Source organism: Eurypyga helias, unplaced genomic scaffold, assembly GCF_000690775.1.
Source record: "Eurypyga helias isolate BGI_N326 unplaced genomic scaffold, ASM69077v1 scaffold5985, whole genome shotgun sequence".
NCBI lineage: Eukaryota > Metazoa > Chordata > Aves > Eurypygiformes > Eurypygidae > Eurypyga > Eurypyga helias.
In genome coordinates, this window is record NW_010250680.1 from 15949 (window position 1) to 41489 (window position 25541).

At 44.0% G+C, this 25541-nt stretch overlaps 1 protein-coding gene across 1 annotated transcript in view; it reads right to left on the minus strand.

The window, feature by feature from the left end:
- Nucleotides 1–24955, minus strand: part of LOC104509711 (neural-cadherin-like) — a gene marked incomplete at its 5' end in the record, with an annotated part of 37550 nt that extends 12595 nt beyond the window's left edge. The window contains 16 exons of the mRNA XM_010151747.1: nt 774–867; nt 3171–4788; nt 5774–6057; nt 7702–7845; nt 8005–8191; nt 9345–9472; nt 12209–12458; nt 13346–13513; nt 13639–13811; nt 16939–17109; nt 18346–18514; nt 18860–19032; nt 19362–19504; nt 20299–20548; nt 24239–24350; nt 24751–24955. Coding sequence (XP_010150049.1) covers nt 774–867; nt 3171–4788; nt 5774–6057; nt 7702–7845; nt 8005–8191; nt 9345–9472; nt 12209–12458; nt 13346–13513; nt 13639–13811; nt 16939–17109; nt 18346–18514; nt 18860–19032; nt 19362–19504; nt 20299–20548; nt 24239–24350; nt 24751–24955 — 4269 coding nt within the window. The remainder of the gene's footprint in view (nt 1–773; nt 868–3170; nt 4789–5773; nt 6058–7701; nt 7846–8004; nt 8192–9344; nt 9473–12208; nt 12459–13345; nt 13514–13638; nt 13812–16938; nt 17110–18345; nt 18515–18859; nt 19033–19361; nt 19505–20298; nt 20549–24238; nt 24351–24750) is intronic.
- Nucleotides 24956–25541: the final 586 nt, after the last annotated feature.

Sequence of the window (25541 nt, forward strand, 5' to 3'; positions counted from 1 at the left end):
CTGTAATAAGAGTTAAGCCAAGGAACAAGCTATGAGAAGTTCAGAGGCTAAGTAGTAATTATCATCACTGATGGTTTTTCTGATCCACTTTAATTTGGGAAAGTTATCAAAGAAAGCAGATGTGTTCTCTCATGAAGGGACAGGGCAGAACGGAACTTTTCCCTTCTGTGGCTCCTAATGACTCTTCACCAGTATATCAAGAAGCTTTCTTACTGCTTCTATGCCATATCAACTGTGTAGGGAGTCTGAGGCTGCTATAGCCATAACTTTGGAAACAGTGCAAACTCCTAGTTTAGATACATTCATTGAGAGTGACACCTCTGTCAAAACCTCTGAATGGCACAAGTACATCTCAATGCCAGTCACAATCCAGGTACTTTGGTGTGAACACATCCAATACCAATGAGGTCTTAAAACCAGCGGTGACACAGAAACGGCAGCTCTCCAGGAGCTTGGATGGAGGATGGAGGTTAGTGGGTAATTTTTCTGTAGTGCCTCACTGATACTGATTATGCATATGACTGTGAACAGGAATTTGGAACAGTGTTCTAGCCCATCAGGCAATGGGAAGCTGACCAGTTTGGCGTGCAGGATTAGTTACTGCAGGGTCACACTCAGAAGAGCTTTTGGAGAGCTACACACAAGCACCTAACCAGCAAAATGCTTTTGCATACTTGTTTTCCAAAAAAGGCAGTTAAAATACATCTTATGTTATCGTGTATGGGCAAGTTGTCCATACAGTTCACCCAACTCCCATTTTTCTCTCCAAATACCTTGATGTTTTCCCTTCAAATTGGTAAATTTTGCGATCCCAGTCGTCATCATCAGGGGCATGGACCTGGCCCAGTACGGTTGTGGGGAGGATACCTAAAACAACATAGCATATAACTGGCACAGTCAGATCTCTCACACATACACAAACAGGTTGGCCATTCAAGTTTTACTGGTTTGTCTTAGGTCTAAAACCCCTACAAAAATAGTTGTGATGCTTCTCTAAAAAGATGGAGATGCTGGAGGGGGGCTTTTTACAAAGGCCTGTAGTGACAGGACAAGGGGTAACAGGTTTAAATTGAAAGCGGGCAGGTTTAGATTGGATATCAGGAGGAAATTCTTCCTGGAGAGGGTGATGAGGCACTGACACAGGTTGCCCAGAGAAGCTGGGGATGCCCCATCCCTGGAAGTGTTCAAGGCCAGGCTGGATGAGGCTTTGAGCAACCTGGTCTAGTGGAAGGTGTCCCTGCCCATGGCAGGGGGGTTGGAACTAGATGGTCTTTAAGGTCCTTTCCAACCCAAACCATTCTATGATTCTGTGATTCTATTGAATATATATTCTGATTACAATTGATGTTTGAGAGGTGTTAGGTAAAATGACTGTTGTCTTGGGCTGTTTTACCCATAAACGGTAGCTCTGTAATCTGTTTCTAGGACCTAGTTTCCCAGGTTTTCCAATTTTTGCTGTGACCCAGCCTAGCACACCTCGATTCCCGTGTGTAGACAAGAAGGAAAACAGACAAGACATTTCTGAGGAAAGATGTAAGAGATATTCTGAAACAACATCAGAATTACTCATTTTCATTATTCTGGCTGCAGTATCCAACCAATTTACAGAGTGATTTAGTCAGAGATTGGGGTTTGGCAGGACAAACAACCAAAATGCTGACTGGGTTATTTAGGGCAAAACCCAATAGCAATTTGGAGGAAATTACAGCAAGATAGAGAGGATGTCAAAAACACAGTAACCAGGCTTATTTTGAGTAGATGGTGAGACTGTGGGGTGAGATGGAAAGCAGCATGTGTTCTGCTGGTTTTGCTTCCTCTCAGCAAGGCTCACAAATTAGTATTGTTTTTTGTTTTACAAAAGGTATTTCTGAAGTAAAAATCCACAGGTATCTGAATTCATAGATCTGCTGAGTTAAGAATCAAGGATACACAAAGCAGTGGAAAAAATGTGGGACTTCAGCTTGTGAAAGGGAACAGCACAAACACTGACAACTGAGGGGCTGCATGCAAAAAGGAGAGAAAACTGTACCTATCCTGCATATTCATTGGATATTTTGCAGGAGACAGTATACAGGATGTCCTGGTCTTTAACTTCCACATCATATGAATGTAACATGCAACATGATAGTAGCCTTCTGATTCTCTCTCTCCTTAATATTTTAAATAACCAGAGATCTGAGGACATGAATAGTCCCTCCCAGAAATTAACAGTACAGATGAGTTTAACCTTTAAGAGGCAACGAAGTGAGAATACAGGCTTAATGAAAAGATCTGGTACTTCAGGTAGAAGCAGAGTTTCTCAGCAAAGAACAGCCAGACTTGGTTTTAACTTCACAATGAGCTGAACTTGCGAGTGAGCACAACAGGCAGAGCAACATTTCAATGCAAATAAATGGTCAACAGCATCTACACAGAAGTAGTTTCTAGTGTGTCTGCAACAGACACTCTATTTAATGTGCTGTCAAACGACAGGATACACAGCAGAGTAGAAGAGGGAGGAATGATGTGAGCCTACATGGATGCAAGCATCCCAAAATCTTTTTACCTGTGTGGTTTATTTTGCTTAGGCTTATCATGTGGGGACTCTGGATACCAAGAGAACTGTTAGCTAATTACCAAAGCAAGAAGGAAAAGGTGGCTTCTCTCACACTGCCTGCAGCCAACACTGACAGAAGATTCCCCCATAACAGCAGTTGTCAGCTGAAGGCTTGTAAGAATGCCTCAGGCAGTTTACACATGAGATCAGCCTAAGAGTAATCACTAAAACTGAATTCAGTCTGGAGAAGGAAAGAGGTTTAAGGAGGAGGAAGAAGGTTCTCAGTATTTAGACATCACTTCTTAGCAACATTATGAATTTTGCTATTTTTTTCCCTACTGAAATGTTAATACTGCTGGAAAACTGCATCTGAAAACAAGGGAACATTACTCAAGTTTGACAGAAACACAGAATACCAGCCAGCTATGCTCTTCCTTCAAGACTGGCTCGGTTTCTTCCACCAGCCAAGTGGCCCGAAGTCCTGCGCCCCTCGCACCTACAGCTCCCTGGCAAACTTCAGTAGCACCTCTGCTAAGATCTTAAGTGGAGCAGGACAGAGTCCTCTTGTGAACCTCACAGCTGCTCCTTTGGCCTTACTCTCACATTTGGAAGCAAGCACCAGGGCGTGATTTACCATCATAGCTGTAAATGAGATACTCCATGTAGCCAGCAGAATGCGGGTGGTCGTTTTGGTCCCCGATATTCACGGTCAGTGTGTTGGTGGAGCTCATCGGTGGGATCCCGCTGTCTGTGATCAGGATGGGCAGGTAGAACACCTTGTGTGCCTCCCTGTCAAAGGTACGCAGCGCAGTGAGCAAGGCACTTCCATTGTGGAAATCCTGCAAGTTGAAGTTAGTCAGACCATCGGAATCACTGAGAAGGTGAAAGGAGAAAGGTGGTCCGTTAGCAGCGGTGTCTCGGTCCTTAGCGTACAGCAAAGTAGAGGTCTCGTTCATTTGGACAACCTGTGGAGAAGCTGTGTTTTCCCAGACTACTGGGTTATAATGAGCCTCAAACTCCGGCCCATTGTCATTTACATCCTGCAAAGTCACTAAAACAGTGGCACTGCCCGTCAGTGGGGGCTGCCCCATGTCAGTGGCAGTGACAATGAGCTGGTACTGTGTCACTGTCTCATGATCCAGCAGTCCTGCAACCATCACCCACCCGTCGCTGGCCACAGAGAACTGACCACCTGGGTCAGACTTATTTAGCAGGTGGAAAGAAAACCTTCCGTTCAGGCCAGAATCCAAGTCAGCAGCAGAAACCTGAACAACTTTGGTGCCAACAGGCGTGTCTTCCCCCAGTGCAGCCACCTCATAGAACTGGGGGTAGAAGACAGGAGCATGGTCATTGGAGTCCTCCACGTAGATAACACAGTGAGCGATGCTGAAGAAATCCATGTCTTCCGCTTTCACAGTCAAATTGAACACCCTCTCGTGAGGCTTCTCAAAGTCAATCCGCTTTCGTAGTCGGATAAACCCACAGTTGTTGACTTCATCTGTCTCTATGGAGAACTTGCGGTCGTTGTCCCCATCAAGGATGCTGAACGTCACCATGGCATTTTCTCCCTCATCTCTGTCCACAGCAGACACCACTGCCACCTCTGTGTTAATACTCGCGTTCTCAGAGACAAATGCTGTGTAGATCCTTTGCAGGAAGACGGGAGCATGATCGTTTACATCGGTCACCAAGATAGTGGCGGTACCTGTCCCAGTGAGCCCCCCTCCATCTCTGGCTTCAACCACTACTAGGTACTTGTCTTCCTTCTCCCGGTCCAGGGACCCCAGCACTGTATAGATGGTGCCACTAACTGAATCAATTGAGAACAAGTTCAGATTAATTTCATTCTGGACATTCTGAATGATGCTGTACGTTAGTACAGCATTCGCACCAGCCTTTGGGTCATCGAGGTCCACTGCTGTCATTTCCATGACGGGAGTCTCTGCCGGAGAATCCTCAGGGACGTGGCCCATGAAACAGCCATCCAGCACACAGAGGAAAAGGGGTGCGTTGTCATTCACGTCCCTCACGTCGATGATCACGTCTGCAAAGCCAGTCAGTCCCTCTCCGCTCTCATCCGTTGCAAGAACAAGAAAGCGCCACGTTGATCGCTTCTCACGGTCTAACCTCTTATTTGCGCTGATCTCGCCTGTGCTCTCATTGATGCTGAATTCGTTACTGGCCCCCTGTCCATGCAGGGAATAGTTAATGGCATTTTGATCGGCTGCTTGGTCGGGGTCTGTCGCAGAAACCTGGAACAAGCCACAGCAGGTAAATGTTTATGTAAAAGAAAAGAGGAAATCACTGTTCTTTTATGGATTGCAGTTGGTATTGTGCAGGCTAAATAAAGATCATGCATTTTAACAGCAAACATCTAGAGGTCTGAGACATTCGGGTCAAGTACTCTTTCAATATACATTATGCACAGCCTAGAGGAACAAAAAGATCATGTTTAGACAGAGTAATATATTCTGTTTCCCAGTATATTTTGGAAAAAAGAAATAACTGCAGGAAGAACCAAGTGGAAGTAATAACAGATCTGTTGAGCAAATGTTTCTTATGAAACTCTTCAGAGCTGGAATACAAAGGCAAACAGGGGCTGTTTCTCTCTGAGTGAACAGAAGGCTGCAAAACCGGGGTGGCCATATATCCAAGCTGATTATCAGCACAGGCCAGAGAGAACTCCCAGCTCCTGATTTTCATCCAGGGGTTGTTCTGGACACCACTAGTTGGGCAAACCAAGGAGTCCTCATGCCAGGGACTACTCTAACAAAAAAACAATGAAGATGATCGAGTTCTAGAGGCAAAGAACAATCCCTGGTAATGTTTATTTGGTAATATAAATGTAGCCAAAGAATCTGTGACTTAAAGGCATGAGGTACTCGTGCTAACCACGCTCTGCTTATACAGTTACTCAGAATATGCTAACTCTGCTTTGTAAAGGAAATCCATCACATTTTTCAACATTCAGAATCATAGAACTGTAGCATCATTTAGGTTGGCAAGACCCTTAAGATCATTGAGTCCAAGCATTACTTATGCTGGTCAAGGGAGCAAGTCCATCATGCAAGTTCTTGCAGGATTTCTTTATTCTCTCTTTAGAGAAAGTTGCTAGCTACATTCTACTACCAGGGCTCACCCACCCTAAAGAAACTATCTTTTTGGATTTGTGTGAATGGATGGGATTGAGCTGAACAAAACATCAGGGTTTGCCCTGCTTTTTGCAAACTGCTTTACCTTTAGGACAAGTACAGGCAGATCTGTGAGCTCCTCCAAGACACTGCCCTGATATTCGTTCTGAGTGAAGACTGGTGCTTCGTCGTTCTTATTGATGACATTGATGATGATAAGGGTGTGGTTTTCCCATTTTCCATCAGAACCTACAAGCCGGAGCTCATAACGTTGTTCTTGTTCGTAATCCAGAGGCTGAGCAATGAAGATAGTTCCAACCTCAGGTTCCACATCAAAAAGTCCTTTCACATTTCCTGATGTGATCTGATACCTTAGTTTGGCATTTGCACCTGCAAGGGAAAGCAAACGACCATTGCCTGTCCACTCTCTGAATGCTCAATCCAGCCATACTTCATGGACTTGTATCCAAGAGAAACCTTACTTGCCCAGACTGTTACAGTGTGTGAGATAAAACAAAGCCACAGCCACAAATGGAGTGATCCATGTATGTAATTTGAAGAGGTTTTGTATGCAAGAATGAGGGTTTGGTCTGCATTTATATTTACAAATATAATTTCCAGTCACAGACAAGCACCTGTTTATCGATAATGAAGGAGCTGTGTGCCTCTATCATGCGTTCATTTGCTAATTAGAAAAAGTAACAAGCTATTAGAATACTAAAAGCTATTTTTTTTAATGTTTCCTAAACATCAGATGTCAAATGCCAACATTCCTTGACTTTTTTTTTTAACCACTGGATGGTGCTAAAATATAACACAAGTCCTCTATTTTGAGCAAGAATTCATAATAGAACTTCAACATATACCACAGCAGTTGTTTGATTGCTGATAAATACTTAGGATTAAAAAAAAATTGTTTGGTGCTTCATGTTTACTTATTTGAAAAGGAAAAAAACCCAACCCAACCCAAACTAAAACCATGACATTGCATTCCAGGACAAACGTAATTTCCCAAATTAAAGAGGTGAACTGCTAAGACTACAAAGAATGTTCAGCATTTTAAGTTGTGAGTCACCTGTGGATGAGAAGACTAGAGCCACACGGATGGCAAGAAAGTCAAAAGGCTGTGCTCAACATCGTGTAGTACTTGGAAGAGTTTGGCTGCCTTTGCAGCCTGCCTTTCAGCATCACTTGCTGGCTGCTTTGGCCAAATCCTCTCAAGTGCAGCAGTTGGGTTTAAATGACCTCCTTACTTCTCCATCACAGGCACTGAGGGGCACAGGCATTACAGCACTGCCACGGAAAGGAATGGGCAGCTCCCACCTGCTCCCAGCCACACCTTCCTCAGGTGTTCCTTTGGGCTCTGCCACCAACACACCAGCTTGCTTTCTTTGTTACCAACCGGTTTGTTTTCCTCCAGCAAGTTGAGCTGGACCAATTCATAAAAGTAGTGAAAAAGCCCCCGCAGAAGTAAAGATGGGAACTGACTGGTGGTGCATGCTGAGGGACTGGCTCAGCACATCTGGTCTCAATACACCGTGGGGACAGTTTCACACCATCAGAGCTGATGTAGAAGTGTGAGCCCAAAAAGGTCTGGCTTTCCCTTTTCTTCCTGCTTCATTCCTGCCTTCTCCCTGCCTTAATTTCTGGCCATGTCATCCCACATTTTTCACTGTTTCACAAAGTTCCTCAAGCAGATTCGACTCATTGATTCACCAAAAAGCACATGGGCTTGGTTTTCTTGCAATAGTCACATATAAAACTGGTGCACTGGCAGCTCCAGAAAGCACAGGAGTCAGCAAAAAGCAAGCACATGCTCAAGAGTGAGTTTTTATTGTTACCTCTTGTGAAGTTACGGCAGGGCTGTGAGTCCAATGCTGCCATATGCCTAGAATTGGCCTCCTCACTTTTACAAATGCCTAATCATCTCCTGAATGCAAAGGTTTGTTTGCCCAAGAAGGCAGTAGCCCTGCACATAACACAGAGTAATACTAAGAAGACAAAGAGAAAGTCATACAAAGCAGGTTTACTCACCCTCATCTTTATCATCTGCTGTTGCTGTCACAACAGGGCTTCCAACATCCCTGTCCTCATCTATGCTGACCTCATACACTGACCGAGGAAATGCTGGAGCATTGTCATTCACATCACTGACAAAAATCCTTACGTAGGCTGTGTCTAAGAAGGAGATGCAAGAGGAACATGCAGACTACAAATGGCAGAGGTGAAACCCCTTGTTGTATTCCAGGCAGCTCACACACCCCTCAAGCCCAGAAAAGTTAAGGAACCCGACTTCTGATACTTTTTGCCCAGTATATAATACCTTACTAGTTTTACCTGTGTTGGGCTGCCCATGAACACCAGGTCTTGCAGATTCTGAAGAGTCCTGAGACTGAACTTCAATCAAGTAAGAGGCTCTTTTCTCTCTGTCAAAAGACACACGGGTGGAAATAATTCCTGTCTCAGGCTCAATGGTGAAGAACTGGTAATCCTCACTAGAATCTTTCAATATTAAGTAGTGAACCTAAAAAGGAAATAGTTAAGAGAGGTTGTGTTTTCCACTTTCATTTGTATGTCCAAGAGCTGTGAGCTCCCCTTTCCCCAATAGCCTCCAGGGCTGTCAGCAAAGTGGCAAGATTCTAAGGAAAGACAGAATTTTTTGTAGTCGTTTGCTCATTTTGAAATAAAACACCCGAGAATTCTCAAACAGAACAGCTGTACCATCATATCAAAGCCCATCAAGGCCAGTATCTGATCTCCAACAGTAGCCAGTACTGGCTAAGAAAGATCATGAATAGCAGAAGGACAGAGAAAGTATGGGATGACATCTTCCCTCGTGTCTCCCCACCTTCTGGCAACCCACTGTGCTCCTGATCTCAAAAAAAATGTGCCTAACTGAGAGTTTCGGTCCCATTCAACAGGACTGAACAAATTAAAACCTCCACTGATGAAAGCTATACATTTTTCTTCCATTTAACAAAGGTTTGGCTTCCTCCTTTGAAAAAAAACATTTCCACCCCAACCCCCAAGTCATGCCCAGAGCACTGCCAGGAAGTTCTACCACACAGGTTGCTCCTCAGAACTTGCAAAATGAAAGTTACAGAACCACAAATCTCTACTAGCCAGAGTTCCCTCCCAGAAAAGTTAGTAGGATTTTTAGAAAAGGCTCAGGAAAATGCAAAGAAAATGAGCAGTTTCCTTCATAACTCTGCTTTCTCGTAGGGTTGGGTCATTATGACAATGATGGTCAAATGTTGGTTGGACTAGCCATTTGACCAGTGATGATGAAATGAAATGTTGATTGACCATATTTAAATGGCCGTATTTAACTGACCATAATCACTGATGGCCAGATAAATAATGAGCTGAAGAGGCAAGAGTTTGGAAACCTGTTCTGCAGCCAACTCCACTTGTCTTGTGATGGGAGCAAACCTGAGAATCACACAGCAGTGCTTTGTCATGGTTACTGGATGAAGATGAGCTACCATTGTGCAGGATCCCAAGACTGTGAACAGCATCTCTTTTGCCTGCATCCCATATTATGCACATCAGGCATATGCTAGACAAATGCTTGGCTTGCTGCTCATTACCCTGTCTTGTGCTGTCTGTGCATTCCCACTAATTACAGTAGTGAAACTTGCCTATTGGGAGGAAAAGAATTGGATGTAAGGTCAAACCTTTCCATGTAGGCCAGAATCCAAGTCTGTAGCTAACACCTGAACCACAGCTGTGCCAACATCAGCTCCTTCTGTTACAGACACCTCATAGTTAGAAGACACGAAGAATGGAACATTATCGTTGACATCTGTAAAAGGAGGTGATGGGGACCATGGTGAGAAAATGTTTGAAGACTTTTTTTTACTGTATTTTATCTCACAACTGTAATTTTGCTTGGAAAAAGAACTCATACTGTTCACAGTATGACACAGTCTTACTTTGGCTCTTCCCATTTTCATGGCAGCTGTCAGGGGGCATTTTACAGACACTGAGCATTTTCTGGGAGACAGTGGCATAATCTCACCTAAGACACTAGCTAACAATTTGACCAGTGATCTTCTTATAGTAAGTCCATGAATGCCAGGACCAGGAGGCCTTTCAGTCACAGTCTGCAAAGAGCTGGTTATCTACAGCAGTAGTTAATTTCAGCATTTTATTAAAGGCTGGAAGCTAAATATTAATTATTAATTAATTGTTAAAAAAATTAATAATGGAAATTAAAATGGTAGTCTATACAGTTGACAAAGAAGGTGTGTAAGACAGTGACTTCTGACTTTTCCAGGGCGGTACAGACAGAATTATGTTAGGCTATAGGACCTAATGATTATATAGGATGCAGTTGCATACTAGCCTCATGTAACTGCTGACCGATGTTCAAAGGAAGACTGCTGACCTTCCCAGTCTTGTCATCCTGCTCTAGGCCATGGGACCCCCCCTTCCCGCAAGCTGGATGATGTGGACCAACGCTGACAGCGCTCATTTTGTTGCTCTGAGAGAATACTGACTTTCTGGAGAGCATGGGGCTAGCTGATCTGACACGCTCTGCCGCTGCGTAACCATCAGATCCAACACAAGGGATGTGATGAGATCATGCAGGTGAAGGAAAGGAAGGGCTGCCCTGGTAGTGGCCGTCTGCAGTCGGGTCAGATTAGGCACAACGCAAAGCCATGTTGAGCTTAAATCAGTGCTGGTCTTCCTTGTCTTCCTTGCCTGACCCCTGTAGAGAGCTAAACCGGAAAAAGGCATGTCCAGTGTTTTGAAGTTTCTGACACCTTTTCTCCCTAAAACTGCTGCGTAAGACCAGGTGAGCACAAGGGCCAGGCAGGAGAACTATGGCAGCGCTGACTCAGATCCTATTAAACTGCTCTGGAATCACGTCCTTCAGCTCAACCCATGACAAATCAGTCCGGTGTTCCTCTCTGTGAGACGACTGAACTCAGAAATGCTGCACAGTCCCCTACATCTTTTTGAACTTTTCACAGTTTAACAGCCACATTTTAAGAAATTCATTTTCCTGCATTGTGGCACAGTGTCAAAACGGAGGAGGTGTAATGACAGTTCTTCGGATCCATCTGTTTTTATGAAGAGCAGACAAAATTCTTAATATCTCATGCTGCAAACGCTCAAGCACACATTTAGTTCTATTACTGCCACATGATTCCATTCATTCAGACACACGACTATTTACAAGACCAATGTCTTAAATTACTTCTTTTTTTTAGGTTGTTGGTGTGGGCTCCTGTATATCCCAGTTCTCTTTCTCTCTTACATGCATAATTGTCTGTGAAAACTTGCTTTCTAACAGTCTTTTTTGTTTCATACTTTATAGACGAGAATATGTCTTGTTAGAGATAAGTTTCAGCAAATTCACTGAGCAAGGTAAGGAAAATAAGTTGCTATAAAAGACTTCCATTTCTGTGTGCTTGCGCATAAATAAAGGACAATTCTGCATATGAAACTTTCTGGTGGTTATTTCTCTCTTAAAGGTGTTTGACTTGCTTTTTTTCTCCCACTAATGCATACACGTGTGTGTAAACCTTTTTTTCATATGAAATACTAAGTAATTGAAAAAGGATTTTTGTATGTGAGCAAAATGAAGTTTCTGCCTGATTCTCATACCAATAACAGCACTATAGGAAACATTTTTTGGGACACAATCTATGGTGAGGTTCAGACCCTGACTTGAAGCATTCTTGCCCTGCAAACCTGAAGGGTTTTTGCATTTGGTGGACTGTGGAAGACAGGACAATGCTGTGATAAAGTGAAGCAGGGATGTTGGATTCCCATTCAAATTACCACTTAGGTCTCTCATTTCCATGGTGGTGAGTGAGAAAAATGTTTTTGCTGGAGACTTGACTTACTCACATTTTCATTGAAATGTCTATATATTAAGAATGTCTTAATATTAAGACATTATAGATATTAAATGTCTATCTATTATATGCTTCAAGAAACAGGGATTAAAATCAGAGTTATAGTTTTGTGTGGATCTATAGTAGAGCCTTACAAAAAGAAAGCACTACAAGGAGAGTTGGATCAAATATTTGAAAATGGTACCTATTGTCAGGACCCTTGCATTTTCATTTCTATTTTAACCCTGATGTTAAATAGAAAATTCTGAATTTAACAACAATCCCTAAACAGACTGGGTTTCTGTTTGATATCTATCTAGGCTGTTTCTCTTTCTATAGCGCAGAACATTTCTAGTAATACCCACCTCCTTTCAATAGCTTGGGGATATTTACTAGGTTTTTCCTCCTATCAAAAGAAAATCTTTGCAATTACAGTTACAAAAGCAGGCACTAGTGTTGCATGAACATCCACACAGCCCATTTTTGCATTATCACGTCTTCACAATTTACAGTTGCACTTAGAAATGGTCTCTAACAGACCTTTTTAATGCTGCACAACTTTCACAGTATAGAAACGCACAAAGCATTCTTAGGTGACTTGGCTATGGATGGTACCTTAATGCATGGTGTTATACTAAAAATAACACAAATGATTGTTCTGAATGAGCCGTTCTAACAGCTGCAAAGCTTACCTGTTACGTTCACACAAACTGTGGTAAAGGAAGCTAAAGGAGTCATTGCTACGTTTTGTGCCCGGACTGTCAGGGTGAAAAACTTAGTTGTCTCAAAGTCAAGTGGTTCAGCGACTAGAAGAGAAGCAGATCCATCAGCTCTGTTTGGCTTCAGATAGAAACGAACTGGCATGTTAGTCTCTGGAACTTGACCCTCCTCCAGATTATACGTAACCCTGGGATCACCAAGAGGGGATGTGGCTTTGATGGTCTGAAGAAGAAAAGAGCCACCACATATGTCCATGAAGCGTGGGATTGCAAGTGTTAAATGTTCAGCTTGATGGCAAGAACATACATGACTGTATGACTTGGATAACACAGGAGAGAAACAGTTTACAGAGCTGAGTTTTATTTTACAACATTTAGGTTTGCTGCAGGTCTTTAATCAACAGTACACTGATGTGCCTGTAAATGTGCCAAGCAAGAACTGCGTCACTGGCTGAAGGAAATCCCTCCCCTCCTTCCAAAACAAAAGCAATCCAAAAGGAGACTGTTTCTCCACTGAGTGGTGTATTTTACCAGGCAAGATACGGACAATATCTAAATTGTTTGCAAATGGTTGAATATTACATGCAGGAGGAGGAAGGCAGGAGTTATCTGGCAATTTACAGAAGAGACTCTAATTAAAGAATAAGGCTGTACAGGTTAAAAAGGAATTGGTTTGGGTTAGAAGAGCACGAAACAAACCACGGCCATCCCATGCTGTAGTGCTAAACTGAGAAACGCTACAGGAAAGATGCAGGCAGGCAGCGCAGCCCGCTGAGGATGCAGGAGTGAGGAGCTGGCCCTGGGTGGGAACACTCAAGGATTTCCCACGCGGCAGGGCATGGGCTTGCTTCTCCTTCAAATCCGCTGCCTGCAGGAGCACAAGCCGAGGGTTGTCAGTGTGAGAAACTGCTGCCAGCTGAAACGCTGCCTACTGTGAAACAGGCACTTCTGACAGACAGTAAGGGGGTACACAGCTGTGCAGGTGGTAAGACACAGCACAAGGCAGCGAGGTTGCAGGGTGAGCACCCATGCGCTCCTAACGCAGACAGAGCACAACAGAGGAAGGAGGTGATATGGAGAGGGAAGGAAGTAATTGCACTTTGCACGTACCACTATCTTGGTGTCACGAATGGTGTTTTCGGGGATGGTTACCCAGTATCTGCTCTGCTCCCACCGGGGCGGCTGGCTGAGTGCATTAGTGACTGTTACCATCAGCTCCACTGTGCTACTTCTGTTCCCTCCATCCGTCGCTACAATATAGCGACTAATGCGCGTTGTCTACGAAACAAAGAAGATCCGGGATGTTGGCAAACCATTTTGTACAAACCAAGAGATGGTGGTTAACCCTCTGCAATGGGCTTGAGGAGTCGGAAGTTGTGCTGTTCCAAGCAGAGTCGCTTTACCTGGGATAGCAGGCAGTTCACGTACACCCAGCCTGTGCTGGGGTTGATCCGGAAGTATTCCAGCTGGTGCTCCAACATTGAGTATGTGATGGCAGCATTCACACCTTGGTCATTGTCATGAGCTGTGACACGGAGGAAACTCATCCCCACTGGGGTGTCTTCACTGAGGAAGTCTTTGAAAAGACAAAGGTATTGTCAGCAGGCCTTGCTCCAGTTTACCAGGCTGTGTGTAATAAAAATAATCCTGTAAAACCTCATAGTCCCCTTCACGGGAGATGAAATGTTTCGGTCCTAAAGTACTGTCACTAACAGAGTGCCTACAGCCTTCTTTCAGCCTGCCCTTCCCTTTCCCCTGATGCGCCGGGTTGTTAAGCCGGCTGCTAATGAAGCCGGTTTACCGGCTCGTGCCTCTCCATGGCAGCGCTGGCAAACCACCTGCTGATTCGGATCACAGCCCTGGCTGCTGGGCTCAGCGGCCGACAAAAGCAGTTTGGCATCAAAAGGAATTCTGCATGAATTGCATTAATCCTGACTCTGAGTGGTGGTGGCAGCATTGCCAGCAGTAATGGCAAAGCATGAAGACTCAAGTCATAGCGAAGACCCCCCAGCAGCCCAGTGTTTTGGAGAAGCTGCCCAGGGCAAGGGTGCAATGATCTTTTTATACGTGCCCCTTTCCTTAGGTCTCTCTCCCTGTTCCCAGCAATCCAACTGAGACAGGCATTGTCTTTGTGTCTGTAGCCCTAGACAGACCAATCCTTTGAACCTGCTTTTGTAATCATCATCTAAAAATCTGGTGGCACAGTCGCACAGCTGAAGTACTCAGCGCACAAAAAAATAATGCATTTTGTCTTCCTAAAAGCCGACTCCTAGGGACACCAACAAAACGATGAGAAATCATGAGCAGTCATTTTCCACTCCCCTCCTCTCTGGGAGGCACAACTGTATGTAAAGCTATCACATCCCTGCCGGCTGCCTCTCTCCTACAGGCGAGTCTCCGTGCTCGAAGGCCCCACCAGCTCAGTGTATCGGGACATCGCCGGCAGTGGAAAGGCTATCGCCCTCAAGTTTAGACAACCCAGACAGCCTATTTAATCACTTCTGCTTAGAAACCGTTTCATATCTTTCATCTCCCTTGAATGTGTCGTCTCTAGCGTTTTCAAGGTGGGACAATCAGAATCACACACTATTTATAAAGTGGAGTAGTCATATTTTCTGTTTTGGTTTTCTTCCTTAGTATCTACAGGCTGCAGCAGTGGGGCAGTAAAACCTTAAACCACCACAGCTGCTTGCTCCATGAACATCAATTTAAGCTTTAATTAGCTTCCCTCATCCCCCAGGACATGTAATTGGCCTAGGATTCATCTCCCTGGTACGTCAGTAACAGCCAAAGCTACTCTCAGAAGAGATTTATTGGTATTAAAATAGGTTAATGAAAATGAAATTTATTGCTGAGTAACACTGTAAAATAGCCTTTTTTTGTGTTGAAATTTACACTTTCATAGTCAAATCCTGTGAAGTCACATTGTGAGAAAAAAGACAAAATTACTTGGAAGGGCCCTACTCTCACATTACATGTACTTCTGCTTGCCGCTGGCTTAATTCTAACACTTACTATACCATCCCTACTGCATAGAGTTAAGCATTTCTTTAATGTCTGTTTTGCAGGAAGATGATAAGATGCATGGCTTAAATCACGGATTTGACTAATATCCTCGTACAGAGGAATCAAGAACCAGCAGTTTCCAGGAAGAATAGAAACCTATGACTAATGGCATTTAATCTTGTTAGAGAAGAAGCTATTTTTAATTCTGTGACGTACAAGCATTGATTACTGATGTATAGATGCTGAACAAAAGGGCTATGCATCAAGCGACTCCATTATCTGCCATTTCCCCATCCCAAAGGACTGCCTTTGATTCAGGACCTTTGCTGGTTCCCTGTGTTCATGGAAAAAAGAATAAAATCCGCCCATTCCTCAGAAGTGCTGAAGTCACCATAATTACCAAAGGCAGCCTCTCAGCTTCACTACTTTTGAAAAAAATCATCCAGGGCAGTTTCACCTGAAGGACATGTTTGACATTAGAGGAGAAAGGTTCATCTTTGCACAAACGTTACTTTTACCTCAAGGACTCCTCTGCTCTGTCTGAAAATATTTGTCTCCAGTGAGATCACTCCCACCTGACTTCTCAGCACTGCTTGGGTTTGCAGGAACCACTGGTAGGAATGCAGAAATGGGTATTCCCAATCTGCACATTTTAACCAATTTGGCACTTGGAGTTAGTCACTATAAGACACTCTAAAAGGTGCAACACCATTTTCTTTCTGTCCTTGTGCATAACCCTGAAGTGTGGATGTATATTTAACTATTTCCCAGCAGGTGACTTCTCCTCATTAAAATCCTGCCATGCAAGCATCCAATATCTTTCTGAATCCTGCTAAAATGCTGGTCTCTGTGATGCCAAAGACGACTTACCTGTGAGCCATCTTCAGTTTAACAAAGTATTTGTCACTGCTTTGCCCTACATGGCACTTCAGAGTTGGCAAAACATCTCCAAAATGGAGTTGTCATCACATGCATCATCAACCACTATTTGCCATTTTGAGGCAATTACACTGTCCTAGTCCAGCAACGAGGGAATACACTTGTCATGTGTGTGTGACATCAAATGTAGAGGGTGCAAGTGTACTAAGTTCAAGATTTCACTGGAGAAGCATCAAGTAAAATTAAATGAAAGACTGATGAAAAGAACATCATGTGGGGATGAAAAAGAGGATGGCCCTAGAGTGAAGAGGAAGAGCTAGCACAGCAGCGCAGTTACAGGAGGCTTCGGGGCTCACAGCCCACCAAAGGCTGGAAGCCAAGAATTTTGGGCTGTTTAACAAGAGATAAATACCACTCCAGCCTGCTGAAATAGAGGTGCTGTGTCAAAGAGACACAGATGACAATAGCTCTTCTAATTGGGGCTGATGACTTCTCAGCTAGGATGTCACCTTGAGTTTTGGGACATGGAATAAAAATTCAGTGTGCAGTAAAAACCAGCCAGGGAAAAGCTGCAAAGGGAAGGGATCAGATCTTCCTGAACTGTAGCAGTGAAGACTGTCAATGTTTTTAAGAGTATTGAAGTGAATAAAGAGGACAGTGATCAATTCTTTGTATCTCCACTAGCGATGGGTTAAGCAGTAACTGGTTTAGTTGGCAGCCGAGGAAGACTGGTCACCTAAAAAACTGACCACTGTTGTGAGGAACTACTAACCAGGCTCATGTTGCAGTACTGGGACAGGTAGTTAAGAAACACTCACACTGATAGCGACTGTTCTCAAACTTGGGGTTGTTGTCATTGACGTCAGCAATAAGGACGGTGATCTGACACAGGCCAATCAGTGGTTCCTGTGCCTGGTCGGTAGCAGTAACAGACAGCGTATACTCCCTCTGCTTCTCCCGGTCAAAACTCTGCGTGGTCGTGATGACTCCTGGGAACACAGACACCTCCTGTTCTGCATGTCACAGCAGAAGGGGACCGGCACATCACATCTCTTGCACAAGAGGAGGTTCTGACTGCATGTAACACTCATGCTCAAGCTTAATCCACACCAACCCTGCAATGCATGCCTTGGCCAAGACCAACTCCAGCTCCCTTGTCTCCCCTCTCCTCATGTCACACATGGCCAGCACTCAACAGCTTCCTCTCCTGCTGTCCTGATAAGGAGCTTTGGTCTGAGCACCGTGTTATCTCACTCCTCATGGAGCACGGAAGGACTTTCTCCTCCGCACGGAGAGGCCTCTCTCAGGTTTACGACAGTGATAGTCCAAGTAACTGAGTATTTCAAAGGCGGCTCATTATTATTCTGGGGAAGAGTCACACCACAGAAGGCACAAGTGATGTGACCAAAGTCACCTCTACCGCAGGATCTGGAGGCTGCTTCATCGAACAGATTAAAATAGGGTAGAATCACATAGTTCAGGTAATAAATCAATTTTCTCCCCGTATTCAGCTTTTCCTCTCTATGGACCAAGTCCCTCCCTGTTTCAGATCTTCTCTTCTGATTGGGAGACTTTAAACTGGCCTTGTGAAGGCCACTTCAGACCGATGTGTCTATGCTAGGGACCAGGATTCTGCTGCTCTGTTGCCAGCCCTTCCAGCCTCCTGCACAGTCCTGCACATGCACACGTCACATCCCACTGTTTTGACAATAGAAACATCACCAACGCTTACAACTCCTTCATCTGCAATGCGGCAAGACTGCCTGTCACTGCCTTGGTCTGGTAGGAGGGTTTTGACTCTATACACACTACACTGGACTTCCTATTCGTGCATGACATGAGAAATAAACTGTTCTAAAGAACTGTCAGCCCACATTGAAGGGAAGAACAAATTCAAGCTCCTAGAGTCACACTTCTCTGCATTTTTATAGTTACACTTGACCCAACAGGAAGTTATCCGATACAAAAGAGCTTTTTATCTTCTTATTGAACTGGGGTTTGTTTCCCTATTTAACTTGTCATTTAAATCACTATCGTCTTAATTTAATCTATGTACACGTCCATCCATACACCCTGAATTTTTTTCAGTGTTTACGAGCTGTTATTGCTAACACAGCAGTTACATGGTTAAAGCATGAGCCCACCTGGACACACTTATACAGTGACATTCTCATCGCAACACAAAGCCATCTTCGTTTTATCTCAGTAACCTGAAAGCTACTGACCTGTGTCTGGGTCAATGCTGAAGCCCAGGAAAGCTCCGTCCCGGTGCATGAGCCCATACTTCACCTCTCCATTAACACCGAGGTCTGCATCGTAGGCTTCTACCTGCAGCACGTACGTGCCTGGAGGCTGATTCTCCAGAACCCAGGCGCTGTCGCTGTAGTGAGCGCACTAAAAATACACCCAAACATCCACCCCTATATATTACACAGAGACACATGAATTTGCTGCACGATGTCAATACTTTTTCCAGCGCACCTGAGGAGAACTCAGAAGAAAATCACTTCTATTACTTATACTCACAAAAAAATCAAGCTCTAAGGGAGAAGAAGGAAAAAAGAGAGAATGAAGACTTTGCTCTTTAAGTATGAAGAAAGCTGGCTGTGTGTTCGCTTGTAGATTCATCCTGCTCTGCAAACACAGTCCCTTCAGCTCACCAGCAATCACCAGTGGCCAAGAAGAGTCTCTAACCCCAGTTATGGATGGGAAAAGAACATCCACAGGAAGACATCTTACCTCTCTGAAGACAGGCTTGTTGTTATTGATGTCATTAACCCCTACAATAACCTCAGCACAAGCGCTGAGAGAGCTGGGTCCCCCCGAGGCGTTGTCATCTATCGCAGTGATGTTCAGTGTGTATTGAGGCCCTTTCAGGCTGGGCGGTGGGTTTCTGCGGAGTTTAATGATACCTAAATTTGGAAGCATATAGCATCATTTTTTTTACCATGTAAACAGACAAACAAGATCAAGTGAACATCGTATTTCTCTGCCACCGTGTTGTTGGTTCAGTTTGTATTTTGGTAGCAAAACATAGGAATCGGTCAACTTAGGCTGACTAAATACAAGTCCAACAATCCTTGAACCAGAATCACAAGAGCTAAGTCTCATTGACACAAAGCATTCCCATTTGCAGATTATATAAAACATAGTGCTTTCTTATGATTTTTGACACAGAGGCAAAGCAGAGTTAATACAGATTAGACAGCAAATAACTGCACCCTAAAGCCTCTTTTCTTACCTTTCTGACTATCCAGTTCAAAGTTGCCCTCCTCGTTGCCTCCCGTAATTAGATATCGCAGCCCATCTCCATCGGGGTCCTTTGCCCGAACAGTAGCCACCAAGGTGCTGGGACCAGCATCTTCCGAAAGGAAAGTTCTGTAACTGAGGGACATAAGGGAGCAATGGCAGCATGTAATCATCACCATGTTAACCATCAGCCAAGGATTATAAAGGCATTACGCATGGAAGTTTTGTTAAGCTTCAGACAGGCAATCATGCCATCTTTAATCAGTTTAAAACGTCAAGCATCATTGTTCAGTATAGGATATGTATTTTAGGATTGTAATCCTGCATCTTTGCCCTACGTAATTTCCAAGGATCTTTTGGAAGATATCAGTATGCACCATACTACATCGCACTGCAAACCAGGATCGCTTTTCTCATCTCCTAAAGATGAGAGAAAGGACTAGTATCTCTCATGCAGTGTTTGTTATGTCCCTATGTACTAATGGAAAGCATCAGATACTACAGAGATGAATGTAAACCAGTATTTCATGTTGTAAATCAATGTTTTATATTTAAAACATGTCCATACTTTAAACTTATGCAAAAAAAAAAAAAAAGTATTAATTCAGGAAAGGAAAGAAGGCATTTTAAACAAACAGGGCCTCATAAAATTAGCTTATAATACTTACATATTTACATTTATTATATATTTAATATAATATATTAAATTGCTTTATAAAGCCAATATGTTGGAACCACAACTGGTGTACTTTTTTGATACAATCTAGAAATGAAGGGCTGACTTCCACAAAAGTAATACAAATTACCCCTCAATTTCACTGGTACTTATAGCTGCACGAAAAAAGAGAGACCGTTTAGCCAAGTATTACTAGGGTTACACGTATAAGCAGCACCAGTGAAAACCAAAGCAGGCGTTCAGGCTGGCTTACACGGACTGGGAGAAGACAGGAGCCTCGTCATTCACGTTGGCCATCCGAATGCGCACAGACGCCGTCCCCGTCCGCGGGGGATGTCCTTTATCGACAGCTATCACCACAAACTCATACATATGGTTTGTTCGCTCAAAGTTCAGCCTCTGGTTAGAATTGATGACCCCGTGACGTGTGATGGAAAAATCAGTGCTCTGGACGAAGTAAGTGATCTCAGAGTTGGAGCCAGAGTCGCAGTCTGTGGCAAGCACTATTAGAGAACACATTTAACAGAGCGGTCATGCTGCAGAAGAGGTTGGTTATGATATTTCCTACCAAGTAAACTTCAGATTTTTTTTTTGGGGGGGAGAACAGACGTCATGAAAATCTGTTTTATCCATAAAAGCCTTAATTTTTCGTAAGAGTCTGGGAACTCAGCGGGAGGCTGGGAGAGAAAAAGCAAAACAACTCTTCCCTGGGCTCCAACCCAGCCTGAGTGATCACAGCAAGGCGAGTTCGCAAGAGAGCGTGATCCCAATACTACACAACATGCTTTGTACAAATAGCAGTCAACACTGGTAATTACCACACAATCAATATGCATGTTGGTAGAACATTATCAGTCATAAACTGTGTCCTCACTCTCCCCAGGGATGCCGTTCAAATTTAATTAGCTCCCAGCTATGTTATAGCTCAAGTACTTTTTAATTACCTGGCGCTTCAAGGTACAAGGAGTGATTAAACATTCCTCCCCAGCAAGTGTTTATTCAGTATGTTGGGTGTCCCATCTGCTCAGAAGCAGCACATCAGCAGAACAAAGAGCTTCAGCTCACAGCGTAGTATCAAAAGTGCTTTTTAAGAACAGGAACTCGGCTCTTTAATTACCCTGCCATTTTTCTAGCCAAACAATGAAGCTTCCTGCTCATACCCACACTGGTGTTAAACAAACTCCTTATTCTACCAGGAGGATACAGAGGCAGCCATTGGGGTAGCACACAGCCTTTTGGAAGCAGAGCAGTGATTGCGTTGCAGGGACACCCTGGGGGACAGCTACAGCCTCACCCAAAAATGAGATGAAGAAACAAGGACCCATCACTAGGGGAATATGAACTCAAAGGGGTTAATTCCCCTCAAAGGGGAAGAGAAAGATTTCAAAAAGCGCACTGAAAGGCTGTGCTGCTTAGTTGCAAAAACTTCAGCTACCTCTGCCTGTAGAAAGTTCAACATCTCTCAAAATCCTGTTTTGAATAAATGTTTGGGTGTGTTACAGACTATAAAAACAAGGGCTTTAATCACTCTTCTGCTGTACTGAAAGACAACATATATTAAAAACTCAAGAAAGGTTGAAATGAAAGTGACTTTAAAATTTAGTGGTTAAGTATTGTTTTTAGAAAGACATGCAGAAAGTGAAGAACAATTGATTTGAAAAAATCTAATTTAATCTACAGTCATTACTGAGACATTGTAACCATTTACAAAAATACATTTTATGTGCTTAAGCATCATACTTTTTTTTTTCATCAGAGGTTTTCTGGCAAATAGGGAACATGATATTTGCTTGTACATGATGAAAACGTGCCCTTACTTCCCAATAGCAACCGGGAATTCCATCCCCCTTCCATTTCATTCCATCCTGCAAACTGATCTGCATTGCAAAGGTATTTTGAGGATCATACAGTAAACACAAAGAGGTATGTGCTAGTGATACCCATGCTTTAAACTAGCTTAGAGCGAGCTCAAAGCCTAGTACGTTAGCATGAAGTTGTCAGCTACAAGTCCTAGCCTTGCTCTGCCGGCACAGTGGTGTGGCTGAAGGAGTACACTAACACCTGCTGACAGCATCCCTCCACGCTTTTCAGATCATTGCTTGTGTGCATCCAGGCATCTTAAAGCATGTGCAGTGAGCATAAATCTGCCCGTAATGCCTAAGCAGACAGACTGGCTCAGTGTCATGGTTTAACTCTGGCTAGCAAGATACCACTAAGCCGCTCTCTCAAATCCTCCTCCCCTCCTCCAGCAGAGGGGGAGAACTGGAGGAAAAAGGAATAAAGAAGCTTGTAAAATTGAGATAAGAACTACTTACTAATTGAATCTAAATGAATATATACAAATACTACTAATCATAAATAATTAAAATAATAGAAAATAAAACATATGATACAATATGGTACAATAATGATACAGTTGCTCACCACCCACTGAACAGTGCACAACCAGGTGTTGAGTAGTGGGAGTCAGACCCAGAGAGCCTAAGAGCGATCACAGCTCAAGAGTCACAACCGAAGGGCTGAAGCCCGACCGCTGTCGCCACAGATTCTGAGTGAACCCTATCAGTGATAGCAAGACTGGGAAAACTAAACAAATCCACCAACTCCCTCATGAATGAGCCAGCACAGGAGTTAGCGAAGCAGCTAATGCAGGAGTGAGGGAGAGGGTTAGTAAGTCTACAGGAGTCAAAGATCAAATGAGTAAGAGAATAATGGCTCCCAGACCCACCCCTCACTTATGCCCCACTATGGAATGAAATACTCCCTCAGTCAGTTGGGGTCAGGTGCCTGAACTGTGTGTCCCAGCACTGCCTGTAGCGAGACCGCGAGAGCTGGGAATGCAGCTGCAGGATCAGCAGCGGAGAAAGACGTTGAATTCAGTGCAGGCATTGCCCAGCGCCAGCTGAGAACTTATCAGTGCTGCTCCCTGCATCCAGGAACAGCTTCCTAGCAGCCACGGTAAAGGGAGTTAACTCTTTCCTGAATGAAACCAGCACATTCAGCTGGTGTAGCATCAGCACTAAAAACATGGTACAAGCCAGGCTTCAAGTGCCTTGAAATAAAAATGGTTGACAACTAAAACCTACATTTGTGTCATCCACAGTTTAAACAATTGATATATATCACACTATCTTTTTCACTGCCATCAAGAGCAACCCAGTCAGCCACAGAATGGCAAAGGTTTCTCACATGGTTCCTAACCCCCCTGAGGTGTCGGCCCATGTTCTTCCCATTACTACCTTCCAACTTCCAGTGTGAATACTGACAGCAAGCCCGCAAGCCTTCTCCCAGTTTCAGGTAGAACACACATATGGCATGTATCATACCATGACAGACTAGATCAGATCGTGACATCTTGGAAGGCATTTGACTGACACCGGTAAAACAGGCTGGAGAATAGACTGCTGTTCCTTGTCTGTTGGACTCTGAAGGCTGAGACAAGAGGTGCAGCACCACCCAAGTTCACTCCTAATTGGTGCAACTACAGTATTTCAAGAGTGACCTTGAAGTTTAGGTTGGAAGATAGGGCTTTAAATTATTTCCAACAACCCAATCTTTCAATAGGATACTATTCTGACCCCTAAAAATGTCAACTGCGCACTCAGGGTTTATAGGCAACTGATATGTGCCGAGTCAAACACAACAAACTTGGAATGATGACTGGTAAGCCACAGCCATAAATACAAAGGTCCACAGGCTTTCCAAAGGTTTCTCCTTTAACACCGTGTAAGTCAGTGTTAATACCTATTTGATAAAACTAGCTGCCCTTTTAAAAAAATAATTTTTCTTAACAAATTAGGAAAATAAAAACTAGTTGCAGTTGCTTCCAGGACACAAAATGATTACCAAGCTGAGTTAAAAGACAGCCACAAGATTTAAAGGAAACAAGCTATGGCAACCCACTAAGTCACAGTTAAGCTGCCTTAACTGCTCTTGGGATATCACAGGAACTTTCCTTGGGCACAGCTGTGTGTGCTAACATGGTGGTCCTCACCTGAAGGCACTCCCAAGTCTACTTCCAGGATAACTAAAAGCCATCTACAGCTCTCCAGGAAGGCTACCATCCACATCTCACAAAGGCAGTGCCTGCGGTGGAAGAGGCAGTGCTTCCTCATGGTGAGAACATGAACATGTAACACAAACTAGCAGGTCCGTGGCAAGACCGAAACAAAAGGTACGAGGATAATCCTCACCTTGCAGTAGAGACGTGCCAACAGGAATGGTTTCAGGAATGTTGTCTCTGCTGTAAATGGAGTGCTGGAATTCGGGAGAACAGTCATTTTCGTCGGTGATATGGACCACGACCTAAGACAAAAAGACATGCTGAGAGGAGATTTTAGTTTCTACACTTAGGAAAACAGGCCCCTCGTTCTGGACACTGCCTGGGCAGTCACTGCGTGTGCTGCAGTCCCGTCCTTCCACCTCCGATGCTAAGCTTTTTCTCACACTACTCCTGCAACTCTTGAAGTATTATCTCCTCCACTTCCAAGCACATGGGAGGCAAAGCCAAAGAGAAATAACAAGTATTTTGCAGAGCTTAGATCTGAGCCCAGATCAGAGCCCAGCCTTCTGCCTGCACCATAAGGCCTCCTCCCTCCCAAGAATCTTCACGAATTTTCTAGGCTATCCCTTTGTGTAACTGGTCCCACTAACGAGGTAATCAGGATGCAGAGACAGTGGGTAGGAAGCAAAGCGGTCAACGTACCTCAGTCACGCTGCTAAGAGTGCTCTCGACTTCCATGGCTTTGAGTAAGAAGTGATAGAGGTGGTGCTCGCTCTCGTAGTCCACAGGGTGGGTCAGGCTGAGCTCCCCACTCTCCTGCCTCACCCTGAAGAGCCCGCTGGGGTTCGTCAGCAGAGTGTATGAGAGAGGTTGGCTCTGGAAAGAGACAGCCTCAACGACTGCTACTCTGTAAAGAAGGAGAGAATAACCCTTTGCTTCAAAACAACAACAAAAGCTGTCTCCCGAGCACCTAGAAGAAGATGAGGACGGTGAAAGGTGAATTGTTCACTCTGTCGATGTTGGGCTCAGCTTTTTATTCAGACCGGAAATCCTTGTGCTACAGGGAGCCAACCTACCCTCTCTCCTCTCACCAAAAAAAAGCCCTGACACAGCAGGGCTGGGATAACAACCCATTTCAACACACTGCTAACATGAAAACATCTTTTTCTTCCTTTTTGTACCCTTCCAAAGACTAGACGACAGTTACTGGTTTAGATTCCATTCCAGAGATAACTGAGCTACTATATTTTTTACTTTTTTTGAAGCTGTATGTTCAGAAAAGGCACTGATTCAGAGACAGATGGGAAACCCACGAAGCACTGGGTCTTTCCACGCCCTGCTGCCCCCCTTGTCAGGACATGAAATGAACGTTTGCCTCCCTACTGTGGCTTATGCTTTGAAGCTCTATCTCTCACAGCAGTCTCTGGTCAGTACGACAATATAATTTAAGCCCATTTCAGTGAAAGCTCCAGAAAGCAGCCCTGAGGAGAAGG